The sequence below is a fragment of the Lates calcarifer genome, linkage group LG21 (assembly GCF_001640805.2).
Source record: "Lates calcarifer isolate ASB-BC8 linkage group LG21, TLL_Latcal_v3, whole genome shotgun sequence".
NCBI lineage: Eukaryota > Metazoa > Chordata > Actinopteri > Centropomidae > Lates > Lates calcarifer.
The window spans coordinates 26,561,182-26,585,344 of NC_066853.1; the positions used below are offsets into that span (position 1 = coordinate 26,561,182).

The 24,163-nt window shown below is 39.1% G+C and overlaps 1 protein-coding gene across 1 annotated transcript; it reads right to left on the reverse strand.

The window, feature by feature from the left end:
* On the reverse strand, nt 1–23,900 carry tbx4 (T-box transcription factor 4). Its single transcript, XM_018701154.2, has 9 exons — nt 23,692–23,900; nt 19,304–19,449; nt 18,777–18,871; nt 10,546–10,665; nt 8,224–8,371; nt 3,869–4,021; nt 3,232–3,320; nt 2,897–3,132; nt 1–2,787 (listed from the first exon to the last, which is right to left on the reverse strand). Exons 2-9 carry the CDS (start codon nt 19,445–19,447, stop codon nt 2,132–2,134), a joined length of 1,641 nt encoding a protein of 546 aa, XP_018556670.1. The 5' UTR covers nt 19,448–19,449; nt 23,692–23,900; the 3' UTR covers nt 1–2,131.
* Nucleotides 23,901–24,163: the final 263 nt, after the last annotated feature.

Genomic DNA, 24,163 nt, shown 5'->3' on the forward strand with positions numbered 1-24,163 from the left:
TTAGAGACATGAAAATTTTTATTTATCTGGTGTGCAAAAATGTCAAAAAATGTTATATTGAATTTAACAACACGAAATAAAGGAACAATGCGCAAATACATGAGGGATCACCAACATATCCTACAAATAAACTCCTTGTCAATGCAAGTTCAAACTCTACTGTATGTAATGCTGCTGAGAGCCTTTTCCTTCAGCTTCCCTGCCTGCTCAGGCTGTTTTGTATTTGCAGTCTTAAGAATTTTTTCCAAGTAAGTCATTTGGGAGCGGGATTTGTGTGCAGCTCTCTTTTCCGGTACTCACCATGGCTTAACAACAGTTTTTTAAGCTCCCATCTGGTTCTGCCTGAGAGTTCTTTGCTGTCCCATTTTACTAGAATATTGTTTGGAGTCATGAGTTGGGAGCCAAGCTTTGAGACCCAACCACAGTAGAATGGCTCAGTCTTACACATAACATGACTGCTAGTAACACACAACTTGCATAGACCTATAGAAAGTGTTTGGATAAGACCTATACACAAGCAACTCTCATGATGGGTGGGTTTGTGGTGCTTGTTTTATGTGCATTATATGTCCACCATAGGAAGACTGCCTTACATGGCTTGCTAATTTATCATTTGCACACACAGTTCTTAGTGTGTGCACAGTGAACTTAAATTTCTTTCCATTTTATTCTGATATGAATCTCTCTTGGCAGCGTACTCAATGCACTTTAACCTAAACATCATGGTGTAGCAAATCTCATTTTGGCACATTAGGATACAAAGGAGTTTGGCTGTGAAAACTTTTCAAATCTGTGATAACCTTTGGACATCACCTCCCAGTTGAATATGTCTCAAAGCTGGCAATATTCTCAATTTCTTATTGTTAACTAATCATCAATGAAAAGACCAAAACTAACAAAGGCCTCACTGTTGCCCAGATTGACATGTTCTTTACGTACCACAAACATCCATCCATCTGTCTATTTGTCCATCCATCCCTTATCTATACTGCTTATCCTTAACGGTTGTGGGGAGCTGAAGCCAATCCCAACTGTCATTAGGCAAGAGACGGGGTACACCCTGGACAGATCGCCAGTTACCACGAACACAGCCACTTCAATTTATTGCAAATCAAAACACTGTCATGCTGCCAGAAATACTCACCAACTCATCAAATATAGTGTATTCAGTCTGTCAACTCACTTAGAATGGATAATCATGTCAGTGTAGAATACAGGGGAGCCTATATTCTACACTATAGGTGGAGTTTGGATTTTTGAAATGCTACATGATCAGCAGGAGCATAAGGCGAGAGCATAGCTTTGGGCTTTGCTTCATTAATCATCAGCTCAAAATAGTCCCCAACAAATGCTATTTACTCCTGTTTAAGTAACATTTTCCACAAGCTACAGTGCCCAGCTGTTGAAGAAGAGAGTTAGCCCTTTTTTAATGAGCCCTATACAGTATGTGTAAAGAATTACATCTGCAATAGGAACCACTGGGCTTGGAGCTGAGAACCACAGATATGTTTGGGAAATCAGAAAGTGCTGAGAGATGGACTTACACATTGTGATGTTAGTATCTTCATGGGGTTTGTTGACAACAAGAAAAATATAATGCCAACCTCATCCTTGCTCTCCAGGTGGAGCTCAAGTGATAAAACCTTCAGTGCTGTTTTCCTCGTAAGGTTGTCATGTACCTAAAATGTAAAGTAGGGCCCGGAGAGAAAGAACCGCATCTGGTAATTTTCTTTAATCTGTTTTTTGCAGAAAAAAATATTCTTATTTTTGCTTCAGGTTACCTAGCTAAAACTTTTGGGATACTTGTTACAAATTACTGACAAACAAGCTTAACACTCCTTCATGAGCTACATTTGAGTGTGAGAAAACCACCTCACTGTATCTGATCACAGGCTTATAGTACAAATTCTACACATCTACAAGTGAGGGTCATCCACTGTTAACCAAATACAGTGTTGGATGTCATCGTTGCTTCAGTGAGAATTCATGGAAATAAATGGCTTTGGAGTGCAAGTTGGCAATGGTTATAACTGTAGTTCATTACCATTGCTTGGCACTGGCAGTGGAGTGAAATCCTTGACTCATTTCAGACTTGTACATTGGACAAAACTGGTTTCTCCAAAGGTCCACATTAGCTGTCAGTCCAGTGAGTCCCTGAACTGCTCAGCCCCACTTGGTACTGATAGGATGGATCCCGGATGGATATAGTGCCTTGTGTGGGATAGGCTGAGAAATCTCGGTGGGGCCGGAGTGGTGACCCTGGCTTCTTGTGGTACAGAGATGGATGGCCTGACCTATCTCTGGATCCTGGAACAGCTGGAGAACATGATGAAGAGGAGGAGGATGGAGGTATGACGGGCAGACTGCGCTGGACTGAAGCTGAGTTGTAGACACCCAAGTCAGTCTGTGACCTTGACACCATGGATGACGTGGGGTGTGGTACTACAGGTGTGACTGCGGCAGCGTTGGTGAAGTGAGTTGTGAAGGGCTGGTACGGGACACCGTCCACGCTATATCTAGGGTAGGGCTGCATTGTAGCCCACATGTTGCAATTTATTGAAGGGGAGGTGGTCAGGTCATCGGTGTCACCTGCCCCAGATCCAGACTCTGTTTCCATATTACCATACATACAAGCTTCTCTAGAGGTGATCGCCTCAGTGCAGTACGGATGAGACAGTAGGGATGATTCATAAGAGGGAGCTGAACGAAAGAAATGCTCCTCTGAGCCTGCAGATGATGTCTCCAGATATGGCCGTTTACATCCAAGGTCCAGATGTCGGGCATTATCTGCAAAGTAATATAGTCAACTGCACTGATTTTGAACAAAAACAACTTATGGGGCATGTGGTATTGTGTAAAATTCTGTACAATTGCTTAACAATGACTAAGAACATACCTCTATGTTTGAAGCAGTGGTACAGAAGGCTGGGATCTCTGCTCTGAGGGAAATGGTTTGAGATGGGATCTTGGGGGTCTGCATTAGGCAAAGGAACCCCAGTCTCATACTGATAAGAGGACAGGACTTGAGGGTGCCCCGTTAGAACTCCTGCTCCAAGCTTCCCTGCAAGGTGACTATGTGAGGAGATGAGCCTCTGGCGAACCATGTTCTTTGAAATCACTGGATATTCTTTCCTATACATCAGAGGCAGCAAGACAAAAGAGCTCATTTATATACAGTATGTCAAGTTTAGAAGTCTGCTAAATGGTTCTATAGCATCAGTGTAAACATACCCCTGTAGTCTTGAAACACGCAGATCTCCTTCTTCACTACCTCGGAATCCTTTGGCAAATGGATTGTTTTCTATTTTCAGCTGAGTGATCTAGGAACATTACATTTTGTTAAAACTCATTCTTTTTGGTGTAAACCAAACAATAGGTAAGGCATTTAAAGGCACACTGAAAGTTTTCACTCTTATGGTCCTTGCTTTGGTGGACAGGAATCCTTAAACCAACTGAGAATTTCTTTGCACAAATGTATAGTTCAGTCAGCCAACTCATGTGGAATAGACTTTTATGTAAATGGGGGAGTTAGTAGATGTTGGGGTGGAGGTGGGGCTTTTGAAATGCTGACAGCAGTGGAGTGTGAGCAGACCACTGACATCTTTAATACAATGTCATGATTAAAAGGGCGTGGGACATACTGCATGTTGCAATGAGAGGTGTATGTGAAAGGAGTGTCATGTGGCAGTAGACTCAAGGTGGGCTTCTGGAACAAGCTCACAGGCTTTGCCTAATTTCAGTTTCACTTAAACATGATTTTGCCTTTGAATAAGCTACTCAGAAAAATGAAAAAAGTGCTACAATAGACTCTTTGTAAAACTAGGAATTTTTTACTTTATGATAGCTAATGTATTGTTGATAGTTGTACCTTGTGGTTTTGATAAGAGGTTACAGAGATGAAGGCTGTCTCACGAAAGACATGAGTACAGTAGGCAGTATTCTTTGATCCGAAGGCGTTGTTCTCATCAGCTTTAACTATGTGTAGTCTGGGCTGGTACTTGTGCATAGAGTTCAGGATGATCTGTGAAGGAGAAGAGAGGGAAACACATTTCATTTCAAACTTCTTGTAGCAACAAAACTCTGATAACAACCACTGTAGTGTGGTACATAGGGGCTGCTGTCAAGATGTCAGATCCATAAATTACTTACTGTAATTTTTCACTGAAAATAACAGTGTCATCTGGCTGAAAGGGTGAATATACACTTAATTACAGGCTCACGTCCCTGATGACACACTATACTGCCAATAAGAGAAGATCCTCTATGATATGATACTCACTGGCAGATTGGGGCTATCTATCTATCTATCTATCTATCTATCTATCTATATATATATATATATATATATATATATATATATATATATATATATATATATATATATATTGATAGATAGATATGTGTGTATGTATGTATATGTATATGTGTATATATATATATATACACACACACACTCCCAAGAGCTAAGAGGCTATATAATGTAAGATGTCATGATAAATACTTGAAAAATGAACGACACAATATCAATATGAGCACAGCTATAACAGGACCTTCTCTAGGGACTTTTCTCAGACATGTCACTCAATGGAAAGCACAGCTGCTGCCAGTAAAATTAATATTGGATATAAGTTAAGCATACCCATTACCTGCGGTTAGCTAATGAGCAAGCAGTGACAATAGACCACAGTATTGTCAATGCTTGCCAACTGGCACACCTAAATATACCCATAATTACTTATATTAGTTGCAGCTGTGTCTCCAGTGCTGTGGGGGGTCTGTTGAGAGTGTAGTGAAACACAAGTGTGACAACAGCTCTTTCCCAATTGACCTTAACTGCTAAATGGTAAATGGACAGCACTTATACAGCACCATTCTAGTCTTAGAGACCACTCAAAGTATTTTCAATACATGCCACATTCACCCATTCAACACACATTCATACATCCTTAACTATGTCCCATCCATTTTCTTATACTTCACAGTATGCGCAGCACACTAATTTTCATAGAATACTGTTTTTGTACTTAATCGAAAATTTTGAAGGTTCGAGTTGCTCCTTCATTTCCTTTGTGCATTTAATTGTGAAGAAATACTGTAAAGTCCATTAGCACATCATAAATGCTATTATTTGGCTTTGTGCTATTTCTGATATGACATTTGAAAACAAAAGGGCCAATTCCATTGCAAGTATGTGCTAGGTATAAAGTAAGTATATCTGAAGATTTCATTGTAGTAAATCAATTAACTGATTTTGGAAAATGCACACTACTGTCCCTTTTCCCAAAAGAAATTCACCTTTGTGTGTCATAGAACCATTACTCAAAAATGTTATAAACTGTATGCAACTCCCTGTAGCAAAGTCTGCATCACTGCAGTTTCACAAACATTCATGAAGGGCTGCAAGGGAACCCTCAAGAACTTGCTGATGTCTGAGCCCTCATAGATCCTTCTCCCTGGGAGAAGGCTACACAATCTGTGAGTCTGAGGGAGAACAGCGACTGGTTCATGCTCACACTTCTTACATTGTATTGTGGGAATTTTATAAACTGCTAAATTTCCAGTGTACAGCCTTCCAAACTTGGAACCAGTCTGAGACTAAAGTCTATGCTAAAATGCATTAAGAGTTTAATGAGTGTGTTTATGCCTTTTTAAATACTATTGTTAGCCAAGTAGTTAGCTTAATACAGTCAATTATCTGTTTTAACGCTGTCAGCTAATATGTATTGTATACCATCCATTCCCTGCTGAATTCCATGTTGGAATTGAGCCTTTCAAGTGCAAAGTTTTTTCTGCATCTTTTATGTCCATCACTTGATGTGGAATCTGTGTGTGTGTGATATCAGTATAGCAGGTCGCATGTGTTTGAGTGCACTTAGTGTTTAGGTTGTTTGGTCGGCTGCAGGTCAGCTTACTACCATAGTTCACCGCAGCCTAGTGCTGTGCCCAGTGAAGTGTAAGCAACAGTACGGCGAGGTCATCACTAGTCCAGCTCTGTCAGGGCTGATAAACATCAAGCTCTGGACCTCGGCTCCCCTCCTCATTTGCCAGACACTCTCTTGAGGAGCCTTCTCCTCCAGGGGGCTCCCAACAAGAGGCAAAGGTTGAGGAGGGCACAGGGAGCTAGGCTCAGGTTGAAAACCGAATGGCCCTGCAGTCACATGCTTCTGTTGCTGAGGCAGGCTGGAGACAGAGATAAGCTATTGGTTGGTTCACCAGTGGCTCTTTGTTGACCTTTATCTGCTCTGCTGTCTGGATGCTGTTGGAGGGTGATACTAGAGACTCTTGGGTAACTGTCTGAATGCTGCTATCAGGGAGACCTTCCTTAGATCACTGAAGAGCTAAAGAAGGCATTTGATATAAAAACACTCAGACATGATTATTTGCTTTGATTGTTATGTACTTCGGATGAGTTCTTGAAAGGACAGTGAGTATTATTTTGTTACCATAGCACATAATGACCAAACCCTACTACCAGACAAGAATGTCAGTATTAGACCGTTCTGATAAACCCCAGGTAATGTCCAGTGCCAACATTTTAAAATTATTTCTCTCTGTGCATGGGAACGGTTGTATGGGTAAGGACTGGCTTGGGTTAGACAACAAGAAGTCTTTGTTAAGGTTAGGAAAAGACTGTGGTTACAGTTAATTAAAAGTTGACTGTCAATTCTGTTAGTTTAATGTCTTCAACAGAATGTGTAACAGAATGCAAATTCCAGTCTTTTGCATGAAATTCAGAAGTGCAACACACCCACTGGTGCAATATAGAGAAGAACAATTGTTTTGGATTTGAAGGACCTTGGGAAATACAAGTCTCTAGTCCTGTAATATAGACCATAGAACACTGATTCTTCAGTGTGAGGACCTAGTACTGTAAAGGGGACTAGATTCTATAGAACCCAGACTTCAAACTTTACAGTATGTTGACCCCTAGATAGACTTATTAAACACAAACCTACATTTAAAAATTGCCAGTATGGGAAAATTACTGTTAATTGGTCTGAACTCTACAGTAGTCTGCACTCTACCATACAGAGCCATCCCAGCAAAGAAGAAGAGTTAGAATTATGGTTAAATTAGTAATTTCTACATATTCTGTAATGAACATAATAAGTGCTGAATGGGAGTTCCTTCACTCTACTTTGATAAGCACTGCCCTATTACACACCTCCTGGTCTGGGCGTCATCTGGTTCTGCTTGGCCTCTAACTTGATCTGTTCTCATTACCCGCCCTTATCACTGGCCAGGCACTCAACTCAACCTGACAGCAGGCCCTGCCACTGATCTGAGAGGTTATGAACCTAATGAGCCCGCCCATTGATGGGATGGCTTCAGACAAGTTATCCCAGAGTCCCCCTGGGGAGCGCTGCCACAGTCACACTCTTCACCTCCCTCTGCCTCCTCTCTCTTTCCCTCCATTCTCTGTTGGGCACTCCTTCACTCTCTTCCATCCTTCTTTCAGAAATCTGCCTGTGAAAAACAGCTTCATGTTTTTTTTCTGTTATTTATATTTCACATCAGCTGTATGTTTCACAGATTGTTACTTCTCATTGTACAGTCTGTGGTATTGGGTGAGATTTTTGTCAGACATGAGTTATGAAATTATATGTTGGAGTGTTGGTGGTGTTTTCCATACAAGTTAAAATCAGTAAATGATTTGGGAACAACAAGGAGATTTAGAAATAAGTTGTTTAACATGATTCTACCTGTAGAAACCTGATCATGCACTGCATTATGTATTGATTATGGTTTATGAACTGCATAATCTAGGTTTGATAATCACCACTTCACTCATCAATTGCACACTTTTATATATATATATTTTTTTTACCACAGAGATTTTCTCTAGTAGTTTTGCCTATGATTTCTACACTGCATGATACCAGATGTACTGGAGAGACAAGGATGTAGCAATTCATGCCAGTAAATCATTCCCTACTTGGTTAACATTTTACTCACTTTAATTGCTAAAATATGGGAACATAACAGTTCCCAACAGTGTTTTACAGAATCAGACAGGTTATTCATTCTTAATATTTATTCAGGTTATTTGGGACCACATTTAAACTATATAGTGCAGGTGACTCATTTCTAAGCGACACCACTTTAAAACTGTTGACAACTGTTGCCATGTTCTCAGATTTAAATTGGTGAGTAAAATGTTAGCATAACCAATAATTGGATTAATTTGAAAATAGAAAGTACAGGTTCCCTGTAGGTACTCACATGCCCAAAAGGGTCCAGGTGATTGTTTGTTAGCTTGAGTTTCTGAAACGATACCAGTTGCCTCATCCAGTGAGCTCCTGTGGCAGGGGAATCTGGGTGCACATAGAGTCTCCCTGGCATTGCTGGTTCTGCCTTCCCAGCCACCATCCTAAAAACAGATTGAGAGAAGTGCGGCAAATTGACATGGAGAAAGAAATAACAAATTCATATGTATTTGTAACTCCTATTGTAACTGCTTTTAAGAGCCAGTGGCATTCAGTTTTTCAGGGAATGTGCCAGCCTCCTTTACCATAACTTTGCTGTATACAGGATTAGAACGCCACTGATCTCAACCCTCACAGTATTAAATCCCTTGGACTTGAAGGCGGTGGCCTCTGCTAAAACTTCGTTACTAATTATACTTCTCCAAGGTGTTGCTGAGGAACACCAGAACCCACCAACTGCAGGCCACTCCACAAGATCAGAAACAAGTGGCTATAAAATGACTTCTGTCTGCTTTAGATTTTGTGATCTTTTCAGCTTTTCCTGGCAAAACTTTTTGTCCACCCATGAATGGAAGGCAGTCCAGCTCTTATGTCGTACTGATGGATGGAGGTCTGCAATGTCATAATGCCTAGATACAGGGACAAATGGAAAAACACTGAATGCAGTCCAGCAGCTTTTTTTCTCTCTCTCTGGCAAGAGTCTTGCCAGTGGCCTGCAGTCAGGAGCTATAGCCAAAGCTAGTCCACAGTAACAGAGTCAGATCATGCCAGACTTGTTGACGATCTGCTGATCTGATCAGATGTTCTGCTCCTTTACACTATTAGAAATCAGTAAAACGAATAACAAATTAAAACAAACAAATACTTTTGAAGGTTAAGTAAACTATGGCTTTAATCTGGGCCTGATGTTGAGAACTGTGGGTTTACAAACTATAGGCTAGGGATTAACCTGCTAGGGGATCACAGCCAGAAAAATTGCAGTTGGGTCCATATTGCACAACATATAAACCAAAATAATGAAGGTCCTCAGACTAGATTTTGACATGACCCCTCTACAAGAGATTATCTCATCATTACTGTAGGTAATAATACAGGAACGATCTTAATTGGTATTATACTTAAATGTTGTAAATTTCCTAACACATTTCCAATTAATTAAATTACTAATAGGTGACTCAAGGCAGTTGGCCATTTTGACCAGCTGGTAAACCAGCCTTGTTCATGGCATGTATGTACAGTGTGTATTCAGGTATGAATTTATCTTCTACTCTTTTCAAAAAGAGAGATAACATAAAACTTATTTTTGTTTATCGATTATCTGCACCCAAAAAAGTTGTTAACGTGGTGTAATGACCACTGATTTCAGTTTAACACCAATGCAGGAAATAATATGCCCTTTGTGTACTTAGGCAGAAAGTAAGAGTGTTAAGGTCAGGGTGGTGCAGATGCATGTGCAATGTCAGACTTTCATTGAGATACCAGAATTTGCTACCTGTCACAGAACTGCAATAAATGTACACCTTTTTACTGTAACCAGATCTTTCCCTCTGTCCTCTGCCAAATGTCTCAGTCTCCTAACTGTGACTAAACTTTGAAGATTTTTTTTGCCATGACCACAGTCTTTCCTTAATGTTAGTCATATTGTAGCATATATTGTAGAAAGCAAGAATTTGGGAAAACACTGCCCCTGAAAGTAAAGGATGATGTTTGAACAAAATCCAGGGTTATGCAGAATCATTCAATGACAACCTTCTTGTCAGGAGATAGGTAGGCTATCGAGAAGCAACATGGCAGATATACTACTAGACTAGTCCTCTTTCATTGAACCAAAACTATATACATGTTACAGAACAGCAGACACCATGGCCCCAATTAACAATTACAGGACACTGCCATGTTGAATTTACCTTTGTTTCCCAAGGTTCTCTTGAATCAGTTATTTTAGAGGCATTATCAGTATGAATCTTGACTGAGTGGAATGACTTCACCAGCAAGAAACAGCACACATGTCTGCTGCTTCACCTCTGTTCTTCTGATAAAAGCATTTTATTTAGCCTAACAATAACACAAGTATAGAGCAGTCAGGAAATGACTGAACTGACTCAGTAATGTCTGTTACACAAAAATATCTATATAAAGTTTGCTAACATTAGCTAATATTAGCCACTAGCTTTGGGTGTTACCAGACCAGGTAAGGCTGTAGCAGCGTTGTTTGAGTGTTTTGAACTGAGCGAGTGTGTTTTATTGCTCATGATTGTTTTACTGCTAATGTCATGAATAAAATTACATTTAAAAGGCTTTGGGGCAACCCTCAGCCAGACTGACCATACAAACTTACCACTTGTTATCACAGAACTTGTAGCGGTGGTCATCAGCTGGGACAATGTCAATTAGTAGGATGTACTTGGTTTTGGGGTTCATCCCAGTCACTTTGACCTTGTAGCTGGGAAACATCCTCCTGTCAAGGGATTGTACAAGGAAATCAGAAATCAGTTCATTTTAATTGGCCTTAATATAGAGTCATGTGTTTTTCATGAGTTTTAGATTGATTAGCTTCATGTGCATTATAGTAAACATCTTATTCACAAACAGAAGTTAGTATGGTTCAGAATGATTTTAGTTTAGAGTTTTTCAGTTTTAGATCTAAACTCGTATTTCTACATGATCGTCATTTTCATAAAACAGAACTGCCTTTAATTTGCAACCAATTTCAGGGTCTAACATAAATCTTCTGTTAGCAAAAGGTCTGCACATTGTTTTCTGTGCTGATCATCTAGTTATGAAAGGATCACGTGGTCTGTGAAAAGCAGTTGTGTGTGAAGTGTAGTATCGTCAGAAATAGTGCAGATGAAGATCCGATTAGCTCTCTGATTGCCGCTCACTGATGTACTTAAGAGACTGAAACCAAGGTCCCTTAGAGATCAGGGCTCTGAGAAAGAAGTAGGGTGAGAATTTGCCTTCTCTGAAACCTGAAATAGCCTTTACCTGGACATGAATTTCTACACAACTAATTCCACTAACTACAGAATATGACCCACTTGCCAAAGCTTTTCTTGATGTTGTCCTTACTGTCAAAACCTTAACATTTCTGGCCTGGTAATAATTTGTCTCCCTGCAGGCATTTATGTGGGAGAGGACTGAAATCTTCTCATACTTGTGATACTGAGACGCCATAAAAAGTATGGGAACATGCGCTATCTTTCATCTTTTAAATGCTTTGAGACTAAAAGACAGAATATGCTAATATAGAAGTCAAGGCCATAAAACACATGAAGGGAGCTACCTTTCCTGACCTCTTCTGGGAAACCAAAAACTTTTTCATCCCATCTGCACTAAAGGAAATTTCACAAAGGGCTCTGCGCCTCCTTATAAAGCCCTAAGTGGTTTTTAATGGCACCCCAGATCGGACAACAGTTTAGACAGCCAACTTGTCATTGCTCAAGAGGCTACGGTCAAAAAGGCCTGCAGTTTATCTCTGGGTGCTGCCCATGGCAACGTATTCAAATATTAAGCACACACTTATGTAAGCCTTGCATGCTTTCTGTGAAGATGGTGTGGCATCAAAACCCCTATCTCCATACTTGCTGTTTGGTGCAGATGCCCATCTTCAAAGGGTCATAGTGCTGACACCATCTGATCATGTTACTGTAAATACTCCCTCACATACGGGAGAGAGAGAGAGGACAGGGATTGAGGGCAGGTAATTTAAATCTCTCTCTTAGGCTTCAAATCCAATCATTAGGAGAGATCAGTCCCAGTATCATCCTCACTGAAAGATGGGTTAATCCTAGAGGAACATTCAAAACAGACCTCTGCTCATCTCTGGCTCCACTTGCACCATACAGACGACCAGATGGAGGCCTGTGTCAACACATGTGGCCCTCAGATTTGTATAGTATGACTGTAACTACCGAGTGAAGGGTTCTGCTGCTGATCACTTTTCAAAATGAGTCTGTCCCACCAGACAAATGGATGTTGTTGCATCAAAATGTGCCTTGTTTCTGTAGAGATATTAACTTCTATAGTTCAACAATCATATATGCTATCATTGTTTGACTGTGGCAAAAGTGTTACTTCTTGCTCAGAACAGCCACACTTGGGGCAAAAAGCCTGCTAGCATAGAGAGGGAGTCATACGAATGGGGATTACACATCTCTGGAGGGAACTGTCTTTTTTGAAAAGTTACAAAGCAGGTGGGACACAGTCCAGACCAAACCAGACCACACTGTGACCCTCATGAAAAGCTGGTCTCCAGTACAGTTCCTGTGTACTCAGGTTCACACCAGGTGTGAAAATCATACTGAGACACAGACATACAGACACAGTATGCAGCAACACTGACAACACTAGCAACACCAGCTATATTAATTAGTCAAATATCTCCACTGAAATGTTACTTGACTCAGGTTTGTTTGGTTTCATTGCTGCCAGAGGGGCATTAATAAGCTGTAAGGACTGTGTTTTTACTTTTTGGTAAATAGGTCATTTTTTCAGAAAAATTACTTACTACATAATTCATTCAAATCGGTACGAATGCAATGCTCATAGCCTGTCATACATGTTTCTGTGACAAAGTTGTGTTTTGCAGTCAGTCAGCAGCCTTCATCAGATTTCATCAGAAACTATGGTGTCAAAACCATAATGTCTCCTTTCATCACTTTTCAGATGGTTTAGTTGTTAGCATTATCCATCCAGCAGAGCTCACTAGTCTTCTCAATTTTGCCTGTGCAAAGAGAACAATGATAGTCTAGTTTTCTGATAGGTCAACTGGTTATGCACATGGGTCCGGCAGGCAGTGCATTTTAGGAAAACTATCAGAGATGTTTTTATTGTTCTCATGATGTTACCAGGAGCACAGTGAGTGTAGTCTAGGGTTGAGAAATACATCACATCATAAGAGATGATGGGAATTTTTCAACCATTTAACTAAAAAAAAATATATATATATAATAATAATAATAATAATAATAATAATAATAATAACTATTATTATTATTATTATTATTATTATTATTATTATTATTATTATTATTATTATTATTATTATTATATTTTTTTAAAATAAATTGTATTGGAGCAATGACTCACCTTGGTTTTCAAGTATTAAAAAAACAGACACTCACAACAGTCTGTTTTTGCTTAATTTACAGTATAACAATATTTGTTGTATACATTATATCTGTTTATACATTCATACAAATATGTACACACACACACAGACATATATTAATATTGTTTATACATCCACACTCACATATATACACATGAGGTGGTGTGACTGAGTGAGTGAGTTTAAGGGGAGCATGAGAAATGGAAGGTGGGGAGAGTGTATGTATGATATCAGTGTCAGGGTGTGTGTGTGTTTCTGTGCCCAGCCAGCTGTTTCTCTTAACATTCCCACATGTTTAGGCCCTCCAGTGATCCATTCCCTCTCTGGGAATCTCCAGTACCACAGTGAGATCAAAAGGAACGTTGGGGTGGGGGGGTGATGAAGCGCTACAACCTAGCAGACTCGGCCTATTGTGGGCGCCGGATTCCTCTTATCAACCCGCCGCTGCTCTCTTGACGGGCTGTGTACAATGAGTGAGAGTGAGGGAAGAGCTGCGCTGGGTGCTTTGAAGAGGGAGGATTATGCCTGGACAATGACACTCACAATAACAAGTCTTCTAGGCTCAGCTAGGTGCTGTACGGGAGTGGACTGAGCTAGTTTCATCTCAGAGTGTTGGGAAAATGTGGGATCCCCTGGGTGACAGCCTGGTTGTTCTGTATCTGCATCTCCTCCCATGCCACCTCTGCACTGACCCTCCTCACATGTTATCGCAGTGGATCACAATTTTTTTTACTTTTTTGTACACCAACTCTTTATTAAGTTTCTTTTTTCACAACATGTTAATAAAATAGGTTTTACTGTCCTCTCTCTTTTTTTAAATCGCTTTTGCAGCAACATTTCCCTATGAAGTGTCCAGTCTATAACATTGTTCCATAATGCTACATGCATACAGTGTATGCAGCCTGTAATAAAGATGTCAAAGTGCACTGTTGTGTGACTCAAGCTGTAATCCCGCTACTTCATATAACAAAAAGTTCTTATCAATGTCAAGTATTAGTTGGGATTTGCAATACCAACCAGTCTTACTTGCTATTTCTGACTAGTGCTGTGTTACTTATACAATCAGTGAGCCTCTAGCTTGGTATCATTGTGTTATTAAAAGATTCATGTTTCAAGTTAAATCATCTTTATTTGGGGTACTGTTGGTTTTATCATTTTCTTTTGACAAAATCTAAAACTTCATTTGCACCTCTCCATATTTTTGATTAAATAAATGAAAGTGCACACTTCTCTGCAAATGTTTCTTTTTTTAATAATACAAAACCTATGTTGTAGTTGGTCTTGAAGTTTTCAACCGTTAATATAATTGTTTTGATCTACTGTTCTGTGACAGGAAGAACGTCTCGGTTATTATCAAGAATTGCTCATATGTCACAGGCTATTAAAAGTCTGTTCTTCTGGACGTTTGTTTTTAAATCAATCTTCCTGTGTTTTTGTGTTTTTTGAACGTTTGAACACATCCCATGTGCACAAAGTTCAGAGGAATTTTAGCTGCTGTCAGACATGGCTGACAACATCATAAAACACAGTTAATTCTGCCTGTCAGTAGTTTTAACTGACAGTCAATTTATCATGCAATGTTTAAATTGAAATGCATAACACTTAACATTTTGACATGGCTATGAAATGTCCATTTCACCTCTGATTTTCACAGGCTTTCTGCCTGCATCAAACCCAACATCCTCCACACTGCTATTCAGCCCAGCCATCACTCTACTCTGTTTTCACACTTTCCCCATGACCTTTGACCTGTAAGTCCCACACCGAACAGCACAGTCACTCACCACCTTCTACTGTATTAAACACTGAAGACTATCTTTTCAAGAGATAGTCTGCATCACTTTCTACCTGCTTGGTTGCTTGTCTTGTAATTTTATTGGTTATGGTCACATTTTATTTAAGGGCCTGATTACCAGGATACAGAATGTGATACCCTGATGTAGCTAGTCACAGCTGTACAGTGAACGTACAAGAAGAATGGACCAGAGATCAGAAAGTGACTGAAGACAGCCTCATTTTTACAAAATAATTTAGGAAAGTTCTAGGATCATTGACGAGTTAGGAAAGTAGATTACTGATATTTATAGTTAATGTGTAGGTTTTTCTAGAACGTTTTCTTAGTGAAATACTGGATGCATTTGCTTCTGTAAGCCTCCAAAATTCTTCAAATGAAACACTTGGTTGAACTGCATGAAACTTGAAGACAAATCCAAGCGGAGAGTTTGCAAATACAAAGTGCTTAATGTGAAAGGATCCAAAGCCAAACGGCTGGGAACAACAGAGCTAAACCACATACAGTATTTGTAAATCTGTCTCTAGTAGTTGCTCCAAAAAGTCAGTGTGCTGGCACAGCTAGTTAGAAAACATCTGACTAACACCCCGGTGCTGATACATGAAACTAATGCTTTGGTAGTATGCAGTTTTTCAAAGATAACTGATAAAGAAGAAAGACTGTGGGCTACCCAGACATGTTGACACACATCTATCATCTCTAGTCAGAAGACAGGTAAAGCCCTAAAGCAGACTAGAAGCTGCTCTTACTGCACTGTGGTGAAAAATGTCTATGCCACAAATTTTAAATAACTCAAAATGAAATCAGGGTAGACCTGTTCTCTGTCCAGAGAATCCTGGACGCACTAGCAGTGGTTGACCTGAATATAAATGTGATTTTTGTTGTTGCCTCAGTCTTTTATGGTATGTTACCTGACTTCTCAAAGGTAATCCTACAGAATTCCAAGAACAGCAAAGGAGTTCCTGTTGTAGCTTATCTGCACACCAGTATGAACTGGTTTCCACTGTAAAACACGTCAGTCTGAACTTGTTCTCCTAAACTAAGTTCCTACACTAAATTTTGTAAATATATAAAATCCCTGGCTACACTGTTTTACATTGATTTTGTCTGAAGGTCTAATGTGAGATATACAAATAGTTTTAATGTCATCTCACTGATACTACTAATCTGTTGGTGCAAAGTTATTACTGACCAGATTACATTCAGGTGTGTGTGTGTGTGTGTGTGTGTGTGTTAATAGCAGTGTTGTCGCCAGGAGGTAAACTAGAGGTGTTTTGGTTAAATGTAAATACTGTTGTGTCTGATGTCACTGTGAACTTTTTCTGTTCTAAACCAGACCAGGATCTTTCTCTAACCTGAACCAAGAGCTGTGAGAGTCCAAACAGAGCCATACCATAACAGAACCATTTGGTGGAAAACAAATTTGTTGTCTGTGAACATTTTACTGGTATGTTCATCGTCATATTTGTGACTTGCCAAATATATAAATTAACAACATATCCTCATTACATTAACACAAAATGTAACTCAATCACAATTATGTTTATGTACCTATTCTCCTTTTAGCCCTGCTAGCACCATGGCTCTTGGTTGGTCCACCACTTTGACCAGCACTGGTTTCAACAACAACTGGAAGGATTGCCATGATATTTGGTGCAGACATTAATGTTCCCCACAGGATGAAATGTAATAACTTTAGTGATCCCTCACCTTTTCATATAACACCATTTTCAGGTCAAAATTTTAATTCGTCCAGTGCCAATGTATGTACATAATACATTTATAACAACATACCCCAAACTAATGTCATTCCCATCAGCTTCAGTTCAACTTTGTATTTAGTGCTTATTAGCACGAGTTAACATGCTAACACTAAAATGGTAAATGCTACAGCAGCTGTATATCAACATGTTTTCATTGGCATTGTGGGAATGTTGCCATGCTAGTGTTAGCATTTAGCTCACAGTACTGTATGCTATGACTATGGTTTATCCATTTGACTCCCTTATCAAGCAGAACTCAACTTCAGCAGTTATTGTTTGTTGTTTGTTGTCATTTTTGCATGTTTTGAAAGAGCTCTGTGTTGCATGTTGCCTCTCTTACCACACACACATTTATCTTTGTCCAGGCTATAATCCTCCTGTTTTCAACATTTCTCTATTATTCTGTGTTCACCGGTTTGTGATAGTCCATCAGATTTAATGCAATCTGATACTGTGTTTTACTGGGCTAGTACAACATGCTTCTTACTATACCAAACATCTTTTGGCATATTAGCAAGGTGAGTAACTCTGCATGCACTATTCATAACATACTTGAATAATTTACTCTGGTTTGATATCATTTGTAATGATTTCAGTTTCAGAGCTGCTGCTTCTGAAAGATGAAGCCAGGTTTTTTGTGTGACCATCAGCATGTCTGCTGCAGACTGACTGTAGGTAAAACCAGACAGGTTCCCAGCACAGCTGCATAGCTAAACCACTGCACAGCCCTTCAAAGGGCTTTAAGGATTGAGAGCCCACTTTATCAGCTGGACAAGAGAAAGCCCATCTTTCACAGTTATGCAGCATTAAAGAAAAAATGTGGTGACCTTTTACATTTTTTACAGGAAAAAAAACATCCCATGGGGAAAGAGAGGCGGAGGTTGATTTGAGAGTGTACTCATTCTCTGGTTAATGTCCAAAGGCCTCACTATCTAATCCTCAGGTCGCATTAAATCCAACAAGCCGAGCAGTCATTTGTGTTTTCAATTATGTAGTCACTGCTGCAGGAACTTTCTGTCTCTTCCTGAAAGACAAAGTTATAACTGCTATATGTTACTATTAGCTGTCTAAACAGATGGTCACAGAAAGGTATGATACTCATTTTGCATAATGAAATCAAATTATTTAAAGATCTATTTTGCTTTAATTTTCCACATTTAACATTTTTGTGTTGTGGACTTTTAATATATTATGTGACTAACAACATACACAAAAGGTTCTTTTGATGTCATGGATGTTAAAAGAAACTTTTGGAACTGTTTTCTTAGAAGTAAGGTACATAAACATAATTATGACTGGTTGTCGATACACATTATGTTATTTGGAGCAACTTTGAATCCAGTTTTCAAAGAGTTCAAAAAGTTGTGAGTTACTTCATATAATTTTGAGGTACTTTACTATTTTACTTAGTGTTTTAAGTTTCATATATAAACATTTTACACACCAAACATTTGCTCATTTTATACATTGATTCATTTCAGTAGATGAAACTGCTCACATGCTCAAAATGAGCTCCACACTGATGCTCCTTGTATGTTAATTAATTAACAATAAAAAAAATATAATAATCTAGAATATGTGAAAAAAAAAAAAAAAAAATAGCACACTCTGAAAGCGGCCAATGTGCATAACAAGGATTTTTACTTTTGATACTTTAAGTACATTTTATTACTCATATTTTTGTTGGGTTAAATTCTGAATACTCTTACTTAAGCAGAAGGTTTGAATACAACCGCCGCCCATACACACACACACACTTTACTACTTTTCTACCTACACATTTAGTGGTGAATTAGAAATATCATATAAATATAATATAAATAAATATAATATGATAATGATTTATTTGTATATTTCAGTTAGGACTGTGCTGTTACTGATAAATAGTGCGCTGCTTCACTAACCTGCCTGCTTTAGTAATGATCATCTCTGTGCCGGCCTCATGGAACTTCTTCCACAGCTCCCTCTCATGAAGGACAACCTTAATGTTTTCAATGTTCTGTGAAAGAGAGCAGAAATCACTGTTAGAGTCAACACAGACAAAACCATTTCATCACCACAACCTATTAAAAATAGTGCATCAAGAAAAACATAATGCTATTTAAAATATCTACAATATAAACCCACAACTGAGAAACTCATAAAATCAGCTGCTGTTTATGTCACATTAAACATCCAGTCCAGCCTTTTGCTGCATTTTATTGCCTTAAATATTTCTTTTGGGGGAGGTTCATTTAACACTTTACAAGAGTAATCATCAAAGTACAATGTATTTTACTTACTAACAAATATTTTTTTTATTTGTTATCTAAAACTCCCAATCAACAGTTCAATTTAATGAGAGAATAATTCCTCCATAATTCATCAGTCTACAAACTGCAGGCATAAGAAGCAACTGTATGCTTATGGTATATTCGATCTCCATGTGTACCTGGTCAGGCTCACTGGAGCTGGGAATGGTGGAAGCTGTGGATTGGCCCAGTTGTGACTGGTCTGGAAGGAGATCTGTCTCCACGCCGGTCTGGACCCGGCTCATACATTCATCCGTCACAGCTGAAGCTTTCTCCTGCAGCATCTCTGCAGGATTAGAAAAATACTCAGCTGTCAGACTTATCAGTGAGTAGCTGTGACAGCAGAGAGAAAGGTCCGCTGTACATCAGACCTGGCGTGGGACACTTTAAGATATAATGCAGACTCATAATGCAGACCAACACAATTAATACATGAATCCCAAAATATCATGGTCACTGTAGAAATGCACCAGTGGTTACTTCACTGCTGTCAAGTTCTGCTCAAATAGACAAATACAGAATATTACCTACAGACCCATATATATGTGCATTGTACTGGCCACACTATGTTGTTGCAGTGCCCTTTTCAAATGAATTTGAGGTGTTATTAACTTTGTAGCAGGAGTGGAAATATGAACTGTGAAACTCTTTGATTCCATCTATATTCATTTAATTTTTTACTAAGAATATTCAAAGAAATGATTAATCATGTAATTGTAATAATGTTGCTGAAAAAGTATTGCATGAATGTTCATAGTGTTTTTCTGTGTGTGAAAAAACATTTACATTTGTAATCCCATTTTACTCTCCCTAACTCATAATGACAGCTGATGATTCTGTTCTTTTTTTTCCAGACTTCTTCTTAAATGCATGCCACAGATAGGTACACCACATCTACTGTTTAATGTTAATGTATATAATGAAAAGTTAAAATGCTAATGCTGCAGCCCTGTAGATGTTGCCATCATTTTACACATTTTCAATATTTTGGAATTTAAAGTGAAATATCTAATATTAGATTGTAATATATAATATCCCAGCTCCCTGAATTGAATACCTGTCTTGCTGGGAATGTCTGCTTCTAGGTGTTCTAGAATAAATGCCACAAGTCGCATACATGTTGGCTATAAATGCTTTTGTATTTGATTTGCATTAATAAATCAAGCTGTCAAATGTGGACATAAAAATCTAGGAAAAATGTTTTTCTCCAGTCTCGCTGTATGTCTGCCATATAAGAATGTGTGTTTCTTTAGTGAGAACAAGGTCCTTGGTTTGGACTGAAATGGTTGTCACTAGTTGCTGTTGTTGGTCAGAAAGTCTGTTAAAGTTGCTTTAACATGGAAAATAATTTTGTGTTAACTTGACCAAAGTAGTGCAGACATTTGCAACTGAAACTGAGAGGAAAAATCACACTCAGTTAACAGGTTGATGTGTGCTCTCACAAAATAAATAAATAAATACTATTTAGAATTTAGAATTTGGGTTCAGCATTTTTAGTTTTCTTAAAGATTTTTTCAAACATTTTGTCATTCAGAGTCAAAAGGTTAAACAGTGTCTTATCCACGCCCTTCATTGCTTCCCATGATGCAATGGGGCAAAGATTTTACTGCTCTGTATGATCTAATACTTTACCTATAGAATCCCACCACCTAATAATCATCTTGTTTGTTTATTAGCTAGGTCAGCAGGTCAAAAACACAGGTTTTACTTCAGATTTGTGTAAGAGACTGTGGGTCAAAGCCGCTACAGCAAATCACAAAAGCATACTGTGATCAGCTGCAGTCAAAATGCAGTGGAGAGTGGAGCTCGGTATTAGAGTGAATGTGAAGTGCTGTGGCACACTGTTAAAGTGAAACCCTGATCTGAAATGTAAATCTTTGTTAAAATATGAAACATGGTGGACAAGCATTAAAAGCAGTTGCAAAGTAAATGGATTAGGTTTTTAAAAGGAACACAGATCGAACAGACACGGAGGATATATTTATCCTTGTCATTATGTTGACGGTCATATGTCCCCTCATCTCTCACACCTACAGAACCGCTGCAGATCGTCTCTCACACTGCTTCATAAAACACCATCTCTGTCTGTGTCATGCTGCTGCTGCTGCTGCGAGCTTCTCATCTGTTTCAGACCCTCGAGGGTGTCATCCAGCTCCAGACTGCAGACACTGTTTTCTGAGTGCTACTAAAGGCTGGAACCACTGGTGACAGATAAACTAAATTATTTCTGCTTCCAACATGTTTATTTATTAAAATGCCCACTAATGCATGAATTTAAAGGCATTACAACGCTTCAAACTGATATATTTCATATCTAGACAGTAATTTGTTTTTCATATCATGTGTCAGCTACTGTATTTCACACTTAATATACGTTCTCATCACTCTCCTAAAATTTTATAGTGTTCTCAATTATCTTAACTACCAATCTTGCTGGGAATTAAGGCAAAAACTACCCGAAGCATGTCAATGTAAAACCTGTTGCTTTCTTCTCCCTGCTCTTGAAACCTCAGCCGTTTTCAGTCCTCAGGTTTGGACACTGAGGATGTGGGCCTGTAAACACAGAGTGGCCACTCTCTTAGCCATGAAAGGGGAGAGGCGGCGTCCAGTGTAAACTGATGGAGATGTCTGTGAAAGCTAATAAAGATAAGGGCTGACATAGAAGCAGCCAGTCTTTTTTTTTTTTACAGTGTGAACCTGGGCCTTTCACCAGTCCTGTTTAACTGAGCAGTGCAGAACCCCATTTCTGTTTCTGTCTCTGTGGATATTCAATCTGAAAACTATTTAGAGCACACACTCCTGCACATGCCATGGCATACTGATACCTATCAACACTATAAAAAAAGTAAATAAATCAAAACAAAGTCCTGGCTTCAATGTGCCATATTTTGAGTGCATAATGGATCTATTTAAAAAAGTAAAATCCTCAGAGCAGTCTGGTTTGTGCCTGTTGTTTGTACCATAAGAAATGTTAACTTTGAATTAATCTGCTTGTAAGAGATTACAGCACACTTAAAGAAGAAGAAATGCCTGTGCAGCAACGACAAACACTGTTGGTAATGTTCCTATATGCAAAAAGGAAAAGTCTTGAAAAATACAGAAATGAATTTGAAGGGCATTACATTGAGAATAGGGTCAGAAAAACACAACTGTCCCTACTGCACATTTGCCTACAAATGTAGTGTGAAGCTCCATGCTTATTTCCCATGTTGCTGGTGAAGGTCACATGGTCTGGCCACCAGCAGCATGCATCAAATTTTGTACTGACCACATTATTCAAATCCTTTTAGGAGGTCTACAGATAGCAGTGCTCAATTTATGAAATTACAAATGAAAGAAGTCTGAAAGGCTGAGAAAATGTCAGTGAGATATGAGGCATTTACTGAGACAACTATAGGTACCAAATTTTAACCTGCCGCCATTTTGTGTTTGCAGGTCTGATGCATGAAGGCCTGGCCTAAGACAGTGAAGGCTTTTAGGTCTAAACACCAAACAATATGAGTAAATAAACATGTAAATAAAGCATGCAAACAAATAAATCATCTCCAATCAGCTGCATAGCTTGACAGCATTTAATCCACCTCACTGCAAAACACAGTTTACTGCAACACTCAAATTCAAATTCACCTTTTGGAAAATCACCCTAAAATGATCCAACACATTAAACAGATTAAAGACTGGCATTTAATCTACCAACACTGCTAACTTTTCTCAAGATAAAATGAAACGGTCACTGTCCCACACACTCCCACACTGACTTCAGTGCATGGGTGGCTTTCAAATCCTGCTCCATATAAAAAACTTGTGGAGAGCTGCTTTGGGATGATTACAAGAAGAACAAGAAAAATCCTGACTCTGTATTTCAAAAATATTTAAATAGTAAAATATGATTTTAAAATCATAGAAATATGAAATATTCACGTCATCATTTTGATCAAATTAGCATCTGCTCACAGGCCAATATTTATGCAATAAAAAGGTAGCACGTATTGTTTAGCATTATTATTATTATTATTATTATTATTATTATTATTATCAGAAATAATAATAAATTATACACGTTGTAAATAATCGTTTTTATTAGAAATTGTTGTAAAAGTAAACATTAGAATAGAACAACTTACATCTGTAAATTAAACTAATATTTTTGCATTGGCCTATTTGATTGTGATGTTATTCCATAGATTACAATCGACACAACAATAATAATACTAAGGAAAGTACAGGAAAAATACAGACAGCCTGCGTATTATTGAAATTTGCTGGGCCACTTTAGCCCACTTCACTCCTGTACATCCCTCCACCGCCCCTGTGCCCGTCACTGTCAGATTTAAACCTTCCATATGAGACTGTCGTGCGGTGGAGTTCACTTGTCTCATAACCGCAGCTGACTCCTCTCTCAGAGGATGACACTCTGCGTTTTACCGCCTCCCTGTCCTCTGAAACAGACAGCGCTGTTTACAAACAAGCAGATAATCAGCAGATAATCAATTTACACCGCAGCTAATCAGCAGCGTCTGTACTGTACCTCACGCAGTCAGCTATCATCTGCTTAAATCCATCCCTTTGCACCGCAGCTCTGTCCTCAGCTCGTGAACAGCGGGGTGTTTCGCTTCCTACAGCGCCTGCACGTGCTTTTTAAAAATCGCGTCTTCTCGAGCGGGAGTGTGGCGGTAGCCGCGGCGGCTGTCCGCTGGGAAGTGTCGGTGCGTCGGTCGGTTCGGCTGCCTTAGTGCCTTTCAGCTTCTCCAGCACCGAGCTGTGATCTGCGCCTGTGCAGTGTTCGCTCTGAGGGGGGGACTCAGTGGGGTGTTTTCTTGGAATCACACACACACACACACACGCACGCACGTACACACACGCACACACACACACACATTGCTACACGTAGAATAGGCAGCACAGTTTGTCAGCCCCCTTGATGTGTGAGGGCGGCAGGGAGACAGTGATCTGTCCCCTGCTTCTCTCACCGCGCGGGCCCTGACGCTGCAGCGGGGGAG